Below are 18,004 nucleotides of genomic sequence, written 5' to 3' on the forward strand. Positions count from 1 at the left end.
GCATCCGCGGTACGATTATTAGATTTCCGCTTCTCCCGGAAGCCGCCGGCTCGTTCTCATCGACCGCAAAGGACGCGGTAACGTCGTTGTCCACCGCCCGTCGTACGTTACCGTGCTCTATAGGGGAGAGTCGCTCTTTCCGCGTCCTCCGGGTAGGCGTGGCGGCGTCGGGAGAGATGATTTATCCCTCGCGCGAGGCGCAGTAACTGCCGAGATCGCCGGCTAAACGACCGCGCCGGTCCTTTTCGTGTATTAACCGTAATGCACTCTGCTTTGCCATTGTGTACACTGTATACGACCCCAATTCCCCTTTGGCTTCTTTCGGCCCCCTTCAAGCCCCCCCCCTCCTCCCTACAACCACCCCGTCAACTTTTCGTTTCTTTCCATTTATCGTTGTCTTCTTGTTAACATTCTTGTTGAATATTTTTATTATTCATAAAGTATGATTCGTAAACAAGTTACGTCCAATTTATTATTTTATTCTCGTGTTTCTTGCAGCTGTAACGCTTTTTCACCTTCGTTTTTCGATTCAATGACTGAGTATGACTTTGATTACTAGTACAAATATTGTTACTTTGAATTATTATCTTAATAGACTTATGAATAAAAAATGTGCCGCGTTAATCTGATAAAAATATACTATGATTTATAAAATATCAGAGTGAACAAACGTCATTTCAATCACCGTTATTTCTTTCAATTTAAATATCACAGTTGTGAATTGTCTTAAAAATAATACTGTACATTGAGGAAATAAAAATAAGAAATCACAGAATGCACAAGAGTCAGGAAACTTTGTAATAATAATCATGCTTTAGAAATAGCATTGTTAAAAGTGCAAAACGTGGTTATTAAATTTAATATAATCCTCATTGATATATTTTCATCACTTACCTGAGGAAGTCACCTGTCCATCAATTATTGCGCCGAGAAAAACTCGGCGTTTGTATATTTCTATCGCGCTTCCGCTTCAAAAGCCACGGCCGTTCCGAGTCAAAGGAGGCTAAATCGAATTAGCCGGCTGACACATTGACGCGTTTTGCATCGTGCATCGTCCTACAGTTGCTGACCGAACTCGGCATATGGGGTCACGCCTACGAGGTGAACGAAGGGGACCCCGATTTCGTCCATGGATCCCTTTCAGAGGCTCGGGCTCGCACGCGTCGTGTCCTGCGAAAATGCGCAATCCGTCGGTTTGGGGACGACGAGGTGATCCCGTGAGAGCACACGATGACGATGAATCGACGAAGGACGGTCCCTCGAGCACCGCGACAAAATTGTCAAAACAAGGCGAACGTAGAAGCCCTCGATTAACGATCTATGACGATCAATCTTTTCGAAAACCGACTCGACAAACTAGCTGGCAACGTGTGAATATAAAATCGAGAATTTTGAGTGATTCTTCAAGATGCTTGAAATATGAATCCATCAATAATTACGATTAATTGCACACGCTTGTGTAGACTTTAAAATTGTGAACAACCATTGTTGTTGTGTCGTAAATGTTGCAATAAATCTTGAAAGACTTGGCTGGTAGAATTAATTTGCTCCTCGGTTATCTAATTCTTAAAGTTTCGCTTTAGAGCATCCATTTTCGATTTACAACAACACGATGCGTATAAATCTTCTTTATTACGTAAATATTTTTGGATATCAGAGAGAGACTAAGTAGTTGCTATTTTTTTTTTAACAAATTATCCTTGTAAATCAGTCCTAGTTGTGCCACATAAATGTGAGGTATAAGGAGGCAAACGACATTTCGGATTACAGTCGTACGTTTTATTGCCGACACGATATTACAACGTATGCAAGTCTATAGCCCGACATTTTGTGCGCTTCCGCCTCCTTGTAATGTTTCGCCGGTATAAGGCAGCTGCGATGATCGCACGACTGATCGATACGCGATATTGCTGCCACGTAATGTTCGCCAAGCTGAAACCTCATTGTTTAACGTAAACTATCTACAGGTACGAGCTATTGTGTTTACGTGAAGTTACTATCTACGCGTGGTGTACGTATATATTTACAAACCTCTAGGACTTACTATTTACAATGCACGTTGTAAGGTCGAAAGCTTCGTTATGGAAAGGGATCGAGCACTTGAGACGTAACTTCAGAGCAAAGTGATGAGAAAATATATAAGAATTACATAAGATAAAAAAAATTCAATACGTTCCTTCTGGTGATCGTAACAACATTTCACAGTCGTTTAAAGTTTATTTTAGAACGTTGTTCAATCGACACTAATGTGTTTATATTCGACTTGGTTGAAAAAAATTTGCCTTTTACACTCTTCAAGCAATCGACCCGGCTCCATCTTTCCACGCGTTCTATACACCGCGTCCTATACACCAATTATCAATCTATATCCTATCTCTCTTCCTTCCGCGTACCAGCAATTCAAGTTCATTGTTCACGATGTTCACTACCTTCCAGAAGACCCGAGACCGGCCCGGTGCGCCGGCACCGCGAATGCCCTGAGACCACCCCCGACACCGATCTCCACCCCCATGCCGGCGCCCAGAGGCGGCTGCACCTGACCGGTCAGGTTCGAATTCACTAGTCCTAACGCATCGCCCAGCGATGCCGCTCCCGCGGATCCGCCATCGGCACCCGAGGGTGGCGTCGGCCTCGCGCGCGGCGCCCTCGCGCACTTCTCCAGATGATGGTGGTGCGACCTGACTGCCAAACGACTCACGTGCACCGGTATCGGCACCACTATTCTGGTGCCGGAGCCGGCGTGTTGTCCGGCGGTACCGTTGTGGCGGCCCGAGGCGCCGGAGGGCGTCATGGCCGCCGTCGCCGAACCGACGCCGACGCCGCCGCCGCTCAGCCCGGCCTTCACCCGCTTCCATTTGGCACGCCGGTTCTGGAACCATATCTTCACCTGCGCCAGAGTCGCAGTGGTTGATTTTAAAGTTACATACAAAGGACACAACACATAGACATCAATTACGGAAGTTCAATTCAATAGTTAACTTCTTTCGCAAACGGATTTCTGGGGTTGCAGAATTCTGTTTCGCCGCGATCTTCTAACTTATTCTTTGATATTGTTAAGTATTTCAAGTACTACCGTTCATGTGTTCAGCACTGACCTGCACCTCTGACAGTTTTAACGCGTGCGCTATATGCGAGCGCTCTGTCAGACTCAGGTACTTCTTCGCGTGGAATTCTCGCTCGAGCTCCAACAGCTGTTCCGAAGTGAACGCGGTGCGTCGCCGGCGGGCCTTGTTACCGCCGGCATTCGATGCTGACGAGTTCTGTCCGTTCTCTAAGGACCCGCTGGGACTCGTCACGGCATTGCCGACGCCGCCGACGACACCGTCGGAGATGTCATGACCCTCGCCGGAACCCGCAGCCCCGCCACCCTCCTCGTCACTTTCGGCTGATGCGCGTCCGTTTTCGGATCCTGCAACACGTGAATGATTGTCAAATATCCGTCGCGATAAATTGAAACTGAAAATATAATTTGTAAAGTAAAGAATTTTATTATGAATATAGCAAAAAAATTAACTTATATCAATTTCCATTTTTCTTTTCATCAATAATGTCTCATTCGATACATTATTGGTTCGCTCGTTACAAAAATAGATTGAAGATATCATTTCAGTTTCTAAGACACTCGCGATTGATCAATTCATTAAGAATTTCTGATTAATCTGCGAGAAAATCCATTTGCGCTTCAACTGTTTGTTTGAAAAATTCATCCATCAAACAAAATGAGTTAAAAATTCACGATTCCAGGTACAAGGGTTAAACTTCTCAACAAACTCCCGCGATATTAAGTCATCAACGGAGTTTATCGCTATCGAGAATACATCGCCGCGGTATGTATAGCCGAGAGCGGCTATTTAATATGCGAAGCAGATTGGTCGTTGCTTCATAAAAGTTGCGCACTTCGATCGTCGGCGACGTTTCCCCGTCCATAATTTCCCGTACAGCTTTTTTTCCTTTATCCGCGAGACAGCCGAGCGCGACATGTAATATGCACTGGGATACGAAACAAAGTTACCGCGGAGTTTGATGACTCCGTCGGTTCATCATTTATTAAAAATTATTTCCTACAGTGCGGTTATACAACTCAGCTTGAATGGCTCGCGCTCGGTTGGTGAATGTTTCGACAATCGACTCGATCGGAACGGAAATTTCCGTCAATGATTGTCCAGAGAAGCGTTTGCCGAGGATAATCTTCGATATCAATGTCGATATCAACATAAAGATTTTTACATGGAAAAAGCATGCAGTTATTTTAAGGTGAACACTTTTGGAATTCTCAAAAAAGTTTGATATAAAAAGAACTATTTACGATATCTTCTGCGAGAACGATAAACAAGTTACAATTCAATAAATGTTATTCATTCATCTTCTAACGTAAATATAGATTAACGTTATTGACCCATTAAAATGATAATTAAACTTAAAATTCATGTCTAACGTTTTTTTTTTTTTTTTTTAATATCGTCTAATCTGAAATTATATATTCTCTTAGCTTGAGTAACTTACACAACACAAATTAAAACTCTTAGACACGTGCGAGTTGCCTTCAGAAATACCGTATAAATAGAATCATTTTCCTCGCTGAATTTTCTCAAGTGAGCAACCGCACGTGATTCGCACAACTTTTCCCACCGCAACGTGGTCGTATCGCATGATCAAAGGGCGATTGTTATTCGCGGGCGTATTATTTCCTGCTAAAGTTCGTTGTCAACGGTCAACTCGGCTATGGTCAGCCTGATTTATTCATCGGCCGCGATTCGCGTCTTTCTTATCCCGAAGTTCGCGGATCCGATCGACCGCGCGCTTATGGAAGCGAGCAACTTTCCACCATGCCGGTTTGATGCACTCTCCAGTCGTTGACTTATTCAGAGGGTTTCGATTAAGCGAGCGAAACGCTTCCGCGAGCGTACACGGGCGTTGTCCCCTGCCTCTTGTCTTTACACTTCGCGGCGGAATCGAGCATGCGAATCGATCCGCGAGAACGACGTCGTTACATCCTCATTTATCGGGCTGCAGCACGAAACGCATGAACCGTGCTTCTCCTCCTGGCGAATAGAGTTATTGGAGCGAGGCTATAACCCGAAACTTAAACACGACTTTGGGAGCGACAGTTCGCTCGCTTGCTCGGCAATTTGACTTTTATAGCAAGTAGGTGAAGGCGAATCGGAAAATGATGGTACATAGCATGATTAAGTGAAGCCATTAACACATGTTTGTTTTAATCGAGAGAGAAACTTTACGCGAAGGTAAAAAGTGTTTCAAGAGAGTGCATAAAATAAACATAAATTAGTTTATTAACACTGTTTTAACTTAAACTGTTAATTACGTGCAGACAATATATTTTTTTAAAATACGTATGAAAATATATAGAAAGTTTTCTACTCGGTTCTTCATTCAACGATTGTATAAAGTGCTGGTTTTGAGAAATATTCCAGGTAGAAATGAGAGACAGAAATAGTTTTTAAAATAACGTTTTCAGCCACGAGAAAACTAAAGTACAACGTATGAAATACTATACTATCTACTGCAAGGGGGAGTAAGTAATTTGTTCTCGATCGATTGGGTCGCAAATTTACCCGCCAATTACACGAACACGCAACAGATTAATTGGGTCGTAGCATCTTTATCGATTTCACCCTAAGAAAAGCTGCCAGTATCTATGTACAACCTGATATTAAAATATTATCGATTTCGCCGCACGTAATAATAATCGGCGAAAATAGCTGGCATGCACCAGAGCTCATAACTTATTTAACGGTCGGCAAGTGGCAATTATTGAAACCTGTCAATGATGAAACAACCGGAAATCAAATCATTTAAGTCTTCGTTATTGATTTATAAGTCCTTCGTATCCAGTTAATTTTCATTATTTATTCAATTCCGCTGTTTTCAATCTATCGGCTGTTTGTTCGCTAACGAATCTATTAAATTCCTTAATCTTTTAAGGGTAAAACATTTTTTATCCACGAATTCTTAGACATTTAAAAATTATTTTCCTTCGTTCGGGGCTTTCTTTCTCCGGATTTTTTATTTTTAGTTTCTTCTATTTTAAATTGTCCAATCTGTACAGGTCAGTATCAGTGCGATGCAAATTTAATGAAAAGCGCAATATAAATATACAGCGAAATTAAATGAATTATCGGCCGTAATGCGTCTGGCATAATAGGATTCCCCGATCAATCGGCCAATCTCAGTATCGTCTACTCGGTTACTAAGAGACACTGTTCCTTTTTTTTCTTTTTTTTTTTGCGACAAGTACGGTGCGGTCCTTCACGGAGCAAGATGCGATCCTCCCATATCGTGTCAGACGCGCAGGCTCTCCGCACTCGGGCAATGAATAACGAAAATTCACCGACCGGGGAAACTGCGGGAAAAGCGAAAAAAGCCCGGGGTCGAATGCCCTCGTTCTATTGCATGTATGGTTACCAAATAACGAGGCACAATTTATGCATCTGTGGCCTTCGTAAAATGCATTGACTCGCGAGTTTAATTATAATCCAACAGTTCCCGTACTTTTGCGTTTAAGACGGCTCGAGCGTGACAGTATTGGCCAAAAGTAATGCTTTTGCGAGGGAATAATAGGCGAACTTCTCATTTATACGCATAAAACTTTTAGCTATGATTGTCCGAAATGTGCTATGTGTATTAAACTATGCAGTGTCGTAAGTGTGACAACAATGTGTGTATTGTGATCATTCTATTCGTAATTGTGATTATTTTATATTATAAAATATGTCGACGAAAGTGACATATAACGGAAAATGGATTAACATTATATTAACCTCGTACGTCACAATAATGCAGTGTTGTCATATTGTTATATCAGTGCTTCATCACTAAAGTGGTATAATAAAAATCTTCAAATTTCAAACTTTAATTTCTCAATAATTGACAAGCGAACTATTGTAATTTTTCAAAGCTTTATTATGAATTCATTTATCAGTTTTTTTTCATCAAAATCGTAAGAATAGTTTTTTTTATCGCAGTACATAATTAAGTATAACATCGATTTTTGCCGTAAGAAAAAAAATTTTTGCCAAGTGGTATAAATTTGAATAATTTCTTGAGAAAATTAATTAACGCTTGAATCACCTTAGCATTAATTTTAATTTAGTATTAAAAAATTCATATATGCAAGCAAGCGTGGGGGATTCGGGATTATAATGTTGTATAAAAATTTATAATTCCACACTTTCCTCGTTAGACATTCTTAATTATACCTTCGTAGTTCTCATCACTATTTTCGTGACATAGCGACAAGGTTTCAATGTCCACGTGTGCTTCTAGCCGTGCGGAAAATATGTCCGGCTCATTAAACGTTAAGAAGACGGGCGAGATCCGCGACCTCGTTCGGGAATAATTTGCTCGATCGCGGCCCGATATAGCACCCGGTGCGATCGATCGGCGAGCCTCGCCGGAAGCAATTATCGGGATCGGGTCGGAGGAAGCGCTCGTTCACCGCTTGTTCGCCCCGCTCGCGTATGAGAGTATTTTTGGGCATGCGACATGAAATTTCAATCGAGCTTATTAACGGTCGTTCTGCTAGCTTATGCTGCATGATGACGTCGCCGGGCATCGCGACGATCGATATAGCAAAGCGCCGGTTCAGCTTGTTTCTTCTCTTTCTACGTATATCGCAAATAAAGCATCGCTCGCTTATATTTTTAGGATCATACACGTAACAAAATATAAAAACAAGACTTGATGAATAAGTCATCAGAAAAATAACATCAATAATAGCTGACACATAGAACTTTGTTTAAAATTTTTAATAGCAAGTCGATAATTTTCAGGGCAAAAGTTAAAGAGAATGTGTCTTTTTCAGTTTAATAATTTTACATGTATGTAACTTTACTGTGTAATATATCATTTTAAGAAATAAACAAATATGTATGAGAAAAATTATTCTCTACGTTAATTAGCATACATAGATTAGTTTTCATCATTAAAGCAAGATACAAATGTAATTTAATTAAAGTAGTTGTCAAATAACAATGCCAATGCAAAACGTATAAAAAATTGCATTCTTTTTATTGCACTTACTTGAGAAAATATTTTTTATCTCATTCACATTATTATTATCTATTATTCAATTGTTTTTTGTAAAAATCTTAAAGTTCGGATAATAAAATTATTATTGTTCACCGTCAATTAGGAAACCACATTGTTGCAAGTACATATTTCAAAAACTAGATGCAAGAAGTATTATTTTAGAAGGACTTTCGATTTTATTTTACAATGTTTATCAACAAATTTTCTTAACTATTGCTTCTAATGAATGACTAATTGTTAAATCGTTAATTTGCTGATGGTTATAATCTAGATTGTATCGGTTGTATCGTTAATTTTGCAATGCTGGCATTATAAATATCGCACGGTGCTCGACGGCGGTGCTGCAAAATTGACTGACGTTTTCCATTCACGGCGACGCGACAGTCACTTTGTTACACGCTTGAAGCTAGTCTTTCATATAATCGCCTTCATCTCGGTCGTCGTCCCGATGGCTATGAATGACAAATGGCGCAGTCTAAAAGGGCCTTTCGTCTCGCACGCAAATCGAAATATGATTCTTCCGTTCGTTCGACGCGCGATACGCTAATCGGCTTCCTGTCGCAAAATCGATTGTGATTAAAATTCAAGTGGCATTCGACGATTATCTTTCCGTGTTGGTTCAACGTCGTTGAATTAGTTTCGAATACAACGCGGAAATAAACGATTACAATAATTAATTAATTCGTTAGTGAGTCATAATTAGTTTGCTTTTGGAAGTAGAAGTTGATAGCGCCAATTCGAAATAAAATTGTTTCTGTGCGCCAAAATATAAAATTCTCAAACACTTTGGACTGTAATAATTAAAAAACTGAAATATTTCGCGTTCAAAACCAATTTCGAATTATTATATTACTTGTTGCGACACAAAGTAATGTTGAAAAATGAAACACGCGATCACAAATCATTACAAAAATTTTTTATTTGATGAATAAAGATATTTTATTTTCGTGTAAGTAGCTTACAATTATATCTGAAGATAATTTTATTTTATTCGCGGTAAATGTCAGTTCTACGTCACGTAACACGCAATTCATAATTCAAAAAGAATTATACGTTCTATCTGCATTCGTTATTTTCAATAAAACGAGATAAAACGAGATTTTATGAACGATTCGATTTCTTGCAGCGCGACGGCGAATCGAATCGCACGCCGCCGTGAATGGAAGTCTAAATTTTGCACAGGCAGTCAAAAGCTTCGTCCGACTCTTCTACATTCCCGATTCATGTAGCTAACTTGCCGTGTTCTCATGATGAAAACGCCATTAACACACTTTCCGCCGTGTCGCATCTGGGCCAGTGATTAATAATTTGGAACTGAATATCGCGAGACTCGTTCTCATTTCGAAGTACTTATCCATTACTAATCCAATTTTCAATACATCTATGCGACTCTCACGGATTCGATATATTTTTGTATCACCAATAATGAAATTCAAAAGCGCACACTTAATGTTCTGAGAATTAAATAACAGCTTAATACTTAATAACATATTAAATGTATTATTTAAATAAGTTTTGAAAAATACGACAGTATTATTTTCATAAAAATAAAATATATTTTTTAAATATTTAATTTCAATTGTTGGAGAAAATATGCTAAATTATGTGAAAGCTCTGTTTTGCATTAAGATTAACAGGACTACGTAAAATAGTATTCTAATTTGAGTTATTTATGCAAATCGAAAAATTTAATCTAACCTTTAGTCGCAGAAATGGTATAATTGAAAAGTTCGAAGGTCTTAGACATTGTGAAAGTTATTTTTAACTTCTCGTCATTGGATAATAACTTCGACAATCGATAAAATCTTCTTAACTGCGTCATTGCGTATTTATGACGTATCGTCTCAATCGACGATGGCATTAAAATAACTGCTCGTTTGTAGATGGTACAAAAAATCGCTACTGACGAAGAATAAAATCGATTTTATACGAAAACAATAATGCATACTCAATGCACAACTCTTAACTCTCTTAACTTCAATTTTTTTATGCCAATTTATTTTGATCATTTCACGTGTGACCTGTAATCACTATTCTACATGATTAAATAATTAAATTTATTATTTAATTTTATCAAATTAACGTTTACAGACTATACTATTATAAATTAATATTGGTGACATATATATGTATATATATAATATTATATTAATTTAATCAAAACTGTCGTAAAAACATATAATAAAGATAAATTTATAAAAGTATTTATCCTAAAAATGACACTATTAAAATTTTATTAAGATTAAACAATTTGATTTAATAAAATACGAAAGTTCGTGAGAGCTTGATTTAATTGTAGAACTTTAGATTTTTGTAAATTTAATGTTATAATTTTTTATAACCTTTTTCATTACAAAATTCCATCAAATTATTCAACTTTTTATAATTGTTTAAACAAAAATTAAAATTTTTTAATGCAGAATTTTTACGATTCGTGCATTATCAATTGTAGAGTCTTAAATATTTATTTCTCTTTCTAATTATAAGGTACGAACTTAATTTTTTAAATTATTCAATGTTTGAATTTATAAGCTGTACTCAAATTAAAAACTTCTCAATTTCTTGAAATTATAATGCAATTTCAAAATTAGATTAAAATGTAGATCGAATAAAAACCGATCTTAACATTTTATTTACAGTTTCCAAATTCTTCTGACTTTTTTTTTCATTCCCTCGAGTCTCCTTGGCTCAAGATCGGGATCGGTGATCCACGCATCGCAAAGAGGGTAATGCTTACACGTAGGTGGATCGCGACGAATTCGTGGAACGTCGCGATCGCGCCTCGTCGCGGCGCGCCATGACGATCGACGCACCGGTTCGGCGCGGTGCGTCATAAATGACCGATGACAGGTTCCCCGAAGCCATTTCGTCTCGCATACGAAATTGCCGCCGGTCGGCGGTACATCAATAAAAAGTGTGTCCGGCCACGAATAAATGCGCGCGCTTGGACACCATTGGAATTGTCCACACGGAAATACGTGATCTGTGATCGGCGATGTCACCTATCCTTCGACTTTCGGCGGTCGGAGCGTGTGTTCTCGAAATCATTTGAAAATTCTCACACTTATAATTTTCTTTTTTGTATTTTAATCTGATGTTCGTTGCAATTTTATCAAATTAGTTGTTGAACAAGCTTTTAGAAAAATATAAATACGAGGATTGATAAATATTGCCTGGAGAAAGGCACTATTTTCTTTTAAAAACACATTAAAACTTCGACTACACTCGATCTTAGAATATATTCTTCGGTGTCATATAGTATTAACACATTTATACGTACACACACACGCACGCACGTGCGCGCGCGCGCGATGAGATCGGGCCACGGGGGCAATACAATTTATGCACGCTACCGTATATCTCGATCCTTTGCGGTCGATCGTGGCGACTGCGTGACCGAAGACACGCCACCGGAATTCGTAAATACTTGACGATTGGATCCGCCGATTTCTCCCGTTTCGCGATTGGATCTATAGATCATTCTGTGCCATACTTTGGTGACCATTGCTTTGGCGGCATTATTTTTACATAATGCAAAATATTGGATTTAATTATTGAATGACGACCGTATTAGAACTCAATAATTTCTTCTTGAAAAGCTATCTAAAATTCAGATATAAATATTATTTCAAGCGAGAGAAATTTAATATGTCTTCAATAATTGCTGACATATTCTTCAATAAAGAAAAATGGAAAATTTTAAATTAGTTTGAAATTGTGAAGTCTATATATTGATCAATTTTTATTTATTCTGAACTATTATATTAGCGAAAAGTATTTATCAATAAAATATTTTATTCTGCAATAATTGTGCTTATTGTGTAATATGAATAATTCATCTAATCATCTCTTATTTAAAATGGACAAACTAAATGCCTATGCTGTTGTAGGAAATTGAGAAAGACTTCCATAGCAATCGTTGCATTTATAATTGCATAATATAGTTATCACTAATTTTATCGTGAGTTATGAAACAGTTGTATGTGTGTCATCTGTATGCCTGTTACTTCAGATGTTTTTAAGAATATATGCACATTTCCCATCTTCTTTCATTTCCAAAAGATCAAATAGTACTTGCAATGTGTGCTTATAAAAATATGTCTAATAATATATAATTTAATTTTGTCTAAATTATTTATATATTACGCATTTAATCGTAAGAGGCAGACGCTTTACTGCAAATATAAATGTTGCAATATCAAACTTTTTTCACTAATAAAAACCTGTACGATCCTCTGAAAAATTATCATTTAGAAGAGACTTTTTTACAGATTTTTATCTCTCGCGCTCATAGATTGTTTTAAAAAATTGAGAAGAGATAAAATTGCATCTCTCACCGTGCCGCGACTTGGAGAGGTCGTGAACCGGCGACGCCGGCGAGCCGATGCTGCCGTCCTCGTCCTCACTGTCGGTGAAGCTGCTCGGCGCGCGTTGGCTCGCGGCGCGACGGCAACCGTCCAGCGGGTAGTATCCCTGCGGATGACCGGAAACTGGTGCGGAGGGCTGAGGCAGCCGGCTCTGATGCAGTTCCGAATGAGTCGGATAACCGGCGGACGGATGCTGTGGCGGCAGCATCGGGACGCCGGTCGCACCGCCGCCGTACATCCGCATCGGTAGCCAAGCGCTGTACAAGCCGAGCGGCACGCCGAAACCTGCACAGATATTTGGAAATTCGTAGTTCTGAATAAATCATCAGAAAATTTTCAGACGGAGAGCTAAAATAGGTATAGTTTTGACAGATATTATATTGTCCAATAAGTTCGTGCCGTTTTTTATTAAGCCATTATTTGTCACAACAGATATTACTTATCACCAAGTGTTATCTTGTAGCTCTTGTTTTTCTCATCCAGATTCACTATTGAGTTTTTCATTTTTAGTTTATTCATAATTTTTTTACACTAGGGTTGATTACTCCATACGAATTTAATGAACGAAATTCAATGACAGGTAGTACCTATTTGTGTGTACAAATGCCTTAATAAAAAACAAATTTATTGGACAACCCAATAGATTGTATCTAAAATAAAATGATCATCTTTTTAGCAAAAAAATCCCGTTTTAGACACTCGCACATAAACACACACCACATACGCGCGCGCGCGTTATCAATTATCATTTAATCCCAAAATCAATTTTGCAAATATATACATTAATAAAACGTACAACTAATTTAATTTGATTAACTCTTAGATTCTATAATTACAAGCTACTATTAACATTAATCTATATTTTACTGAAAACATTTTAATTTTATTATTGAATATTGAAAATGTCTTTTAATCGAATTGAAAATAACATTTTAAAATTTTTTATTTAGGAAAATATATTCTTGAATCTCTGTAGAAGTGAAATATGTATAAAAAAAATAGAAAATAGAGGAAAAGCAAATAGAATAATAGAAATATATTTCAAGCTACGAAAAAATTATTATTTCAATGTAAGACACTATAATATCTAGTTATTTAATATTCTTCTAGCAGATTCCTTTACGACTTTTCCAATATCCATTCAACATCCATAAGTAACATTAAATGAATCAAACTGGAAGATGAATCAAATACTTTACTTCCTCATTCAGTTTCGTTGTTTAATATCTTCTATTTGCTAAATCTTTATTAATCATAATTTCTGATATATTGACATAAGTTTAGACAATTCTGAACAGGTTTGGCGTGGATCGAATTCGACTAACTCTTGAAGTTTGTCGTCATCTAAGTCTCTCGGCTTTCCCGATCGTCTAAGAGAGAAATTTGCTGAACCAAAATTGTGCTTTCCGATCGGAAGTGACGTCTTCTCTCCAAACATCTGTCGTGTTTTAAGCCGTTCTTATGACTTTGAGCCCGAGTTTAAATTCATAAAACAATACTGAGCGAATTCTCGCTTCACGGTCTATCATTTTAATGCTACGTAATAGGATTAGTTTTGAATGCCTTACTTTGTAATTCAAACAAGTATATTTTGGATGCAAAAGATCACGATTTCATTAAAGCAAATGGATAGAAATTGCAGCGAGGTAAGCAAGATGCTTTGAAAAAAACGACAGGACTTTTTGCGGGGCCTAGTATTTTTACTAATATTTTTTATTTCATCAGCACGTATGCATATTACATAACATAAATGATTTAATAACACTTTTTTTTTTTTTTTTTTATTTAAATCTATGGCACGTTTTACTTTTCTTATATCTACAATATTTTTGGTATGTATGCCAATTGCATAAAAGTTTGACACAAAGGTTTAAACTAACTGCGTTATACTGCAATAACTTGAACATAAAACGCGCAAAAAGAAAGGGTAGATTCCGAAGGCTTCAATTACGTGCATACCCGTGATCGCAAATTATAGGCCGCGAAATGTCGCCAGCACCTGGCGTCTTTCACGTTTTGGAGCATCACTTAGACACCACGGCGCCTTTGACTCGATAAAATATTATTCTTACAGCAATTGCGTTAAATCATCAATAACAGTAAACAGTTGTATTTAATTAAGAAAAGCATATTAAATATCACGCAGATTTGAATTAATTTTCTCAAAGGCCGAAACTAATACACGTTCAATGTTACAGTGAATAGATGCAATTTTTGACGAGTATACTTGTTATTGTGTTTAATCTGTTTGCGTGTATATAATTCAATAAAAAAAAAACTGAATTATTCGCATTTTATTCATATATCAAAAGATGTGTCAATATCTCTGCGTCAATCACCAGCGATCGATCGAATTAATATGTGCCACAATTCTTCCGACGGAAGATGACAATCAGATGGATTTAATGCAAAGCAGCAATAACAATTATATTTTATAAATTTGCAGTATTAATATTTTATAGCTGTACATATTTTAAATAAAAAATTATTCTTTTACCAATGTTAAAAGTTTCTAAAACAATCAAACTTATAAATGTATAAATACAATAAGACATTATTAAGACACTTCAAAAATTTGCTAATAACTGTTTATTTATAAGTAAATTTAAAATCGATAGAAAATGTATATGTTGTAAAGCGAAAATAATTAAAGTTTTTTTTATGTTTTTTGATAACTTATTTTACAATTTTGTAGATTTGAGGTTCTAAAATGTTCAATTTCACAGATTTAAAAATTATTTAAATCTCAAAAATTATTTTTATTACTTACAATAAGTGTATTTATAGTAATATATATTGTTGACACAATTTTAATTTTTTGCCAATTTTCTTAATAGATCACAGAAATTAACAAATGCTGAATGAATTTATACGACAGACATTATATATACAGTACATATATATATGCGTTCTTTTCGCTGCGGTTATCGATTCGCTCATTTTTACACACTTGCAACCATGTACTTTAAGTCGCGGTTACGACATTATCTTTTTGCACATGTCGATATTTTTTCGCATCTGAAGAACTCTTATTAAATAATTTAACATTTATACTTTATATAACCAACATAACCAGTTCTTCAAAGACAAAAATTGCACAAGAAAAACAAAAATGTCGATTGTGTAAAATCTTCCGTTCTTCATCGCAAACTCTTTTCTTTTCGTGTTTCTAAGAAGTAACCGTTCTACAAAAAAGTTTTAACTGATGATCAAATATTGCATACCTCTGCGTACAATAGTTCAGAAAATAAAAGTTCGACCACACATATAAATTTTGATACAATTTACAATTTCTCATATTATCCACTAAACATTGAGCGAACAGAAAATAAATATTCACCTGAAGGTAACGTACTCGCCGCGGCAGTCGCTAGATAATGCCTCTGATAGAGCTGGTACTCTCGATCCCGATGTTCTTCCTCCTCGCTGCCGTTCGTTCGGTCGTCCCGCGCGACGCCGCCACCGTTGGCATCGTGATCTTCGCGTGCGCCGCCGATCAAGCTCTCGATCGTGAAGGGCCGCGGCGTCGGACGTCGCGCGTGCCTCGGCTCCGGCGCCGATGACTCCAGCTCGTCGCTCGCTGAACCGACGTCGAGCTCGGTTTCTTCCACGCTTGCGTCCATGATGGCTCCTCAAGCTCGATGGAACGGTGTCCAAAATCGAGAGGAACCGATTTCTATTCGAGATACTACGTGCGAAGCATAGGTGATCCTTCTTCGCGTAGAGAAGTTGCCGTTTCTCTTGCGCGGCTTAAGAAATCGTGGAGTCTTAAAAAATAACGTCTTGTTCTTGTCTTCTGTTGAATTCCACGCGTATCTTGAGAAAACTGCAGATCTGTATCTATGTTGTCCACTGGACTTTTGAATGAGATTTCCAGCAAATGTGAAAATAGCTTTTTTCAAATTGCCGGTATTGCTGCAGCATAAATTCGGATGCTATCAATTAATCTTAGAGCGCGTTATATCACTAGATTTGTTAATTATTAATAATTGTTTTATAATCTTCTCTTTTATCTTGTTTTGCGTAATATTAGCATATTTGCACTGCAGTAGCTATGGCACTTTTTAATGCGAACATTATATCGTGGATAATCTTTACCGTTTCTCATCAATTCTCTTCTTTCCTTTTATTTTATATAGTATTGCAATGTAATATATAAAGATTATTGTTGACCACACCATTAAAAATTAGAGTCTTTTAATTTGAAGGCAGCCAATGTATCGACAATAATTCCTTTTACATTTTGTTGACGATACTTTCACGATGAAAAATCACTATAATTTCCGATGCATTTGACTTCAGTTGAAGTGTAAGTTAATGTACTTTGGCACTGATCACAATTTTTTATAGCGCAGTCAAATACTTTGCTATTATTAATCCTTCCAGTTTCTTAATTAGCAAAAACACCAATAATTATTGCATTATAAATTTATGAACATTTGTGTCTGGAAATCTGTGTCATGTGAGATGTTGTCTAGTAAGAGCATAAATATATTTCATATTATTGATCCTTTTCACGCTTTAACTATTGAAACAGCCTTCGGTTCGGCAGCTGTAGTTAGCGTATAGCTGTGTTGAATAAAACTGACGGATAAATAATCAAATTTGTCTGGGACAGTAATAAAATATGAAAGGATGTTAATGTTTTGTTGAACTCACGCCACACACTTGATTATTATATCAGACACCATTAAAGCTGTAAAATATTCTTAATCATCTAGAGAATCTGACAGCCTCAATTATTTTGCATTAGCACAGTGACAATACAAATTATTATAATTATATTCAATGCAAATTTCTAGAATTGTTGACGTCCATCTTCGGAATGGTGTTTTTTTTTTTTCTATTCAATAACCATAATTACGAACAGCTCTGTACCACGTTAATAACAATGGCGATAACACTCGCGAGATAAATACGTTATAACACGTTGTAACGAAATCGCAACCGTACAGCGCACGGGTCGACGGGCGACTGCCGAGGGTATAGAACAAGGTATTTTAATTCGTGATTCCCCGACATGCGCCGTTCTCTCCTCTTTCTCTTTCTCTCTCTCCGGTGCAACGGATGGCGTGGCCACGTTGTTACCGACCTTCGTGCGACCCTGATTGGTCGCGTGCGGACCAACAGCGTCGTCCGGCCGCGCCTATCGGTCGGCTGACCCACCATCTTGGTGCCAGACTTTGATCCGAAGTGCTTGCATCCGTGTGCTTTGAGATTGAAAACAGTGTGGACAGTTCAGGACAGTCGTAATATAAGGTTCATTTTTACATGTCACACGACGGGATGGCATAATTAATGTTCCTTAACTAAACAGCACTTATGAAAGATGATGAAAGATGGAAGCTCTCGAGAGTAGCTCTCTCGGAAAATAAAACTCTCGAAAGTTCTCTTAGAAAACAAAAGCCTCAAGAGCAACTTTGAAAGAGGTAGAGTTGATAATCGCTTTTTGAAACAAGTAAATCTGCAGCTGGATAGAAGAATTTATAATTAAAATTATTGCTGATAGGCTTAGATTGTAAAGCTCTTGTTATGGTAAGAGAAGTTAATTTTGTGTGATACATTTAAAAAAGTCATGTTTCTCTTTA

At 37.3% G+C, this 18,004-nt stretch overlaps 1 protein-coding gene across 1 annotated transcript; it reads right to left on the reverse strand.

Moving 5' to 3' along the window:
• Nucleotides 1–1,613: 1,613 nt before the first annotated feature.
• unpg (unplugged) lies at nucleotides 1,614–17,776 on the reverse strand. Its single transcript, XM_012378770.2, has 4 exons — nucleotides 15,757–17,776; nucleotides 12,387–12,701; nucleotides 3,096–3,409; nucleotides 1,614–2,887 (listed from the first exon to the last, which is right to left on the reverse strand). The coding sequence occupies exons 1-4, from the start codon at nucleotides 16,037–16,039 to the stop codon at nucleotides 2,426–2,428; spliced, it is 1,374 nt and encodes a 457-aa protein (XP_012234193.2). The 5' UTR covers nucleotides 16,040–17,776; the 3' UTR covers nucleotides 1,614–2,425.
• Between the last annotated feature and the right edge of the window lie 228 nt (nucleotides 17,777–18,004).

The sequence above is a fragment of the Linepithema humile genome, chromosome 2 (assembly GCF_040581485.1).
Source record: "Linepithema humile isolate Giens D197 chromosome 2, Lhum_UNIL_v1.0, whole genome shotgun sequence".
NCBI lineage: Eukaryota > Metazoa > Arthropoda > Insecta > Hymenoptera > Formicidae > Linepithema > Linepithema humile.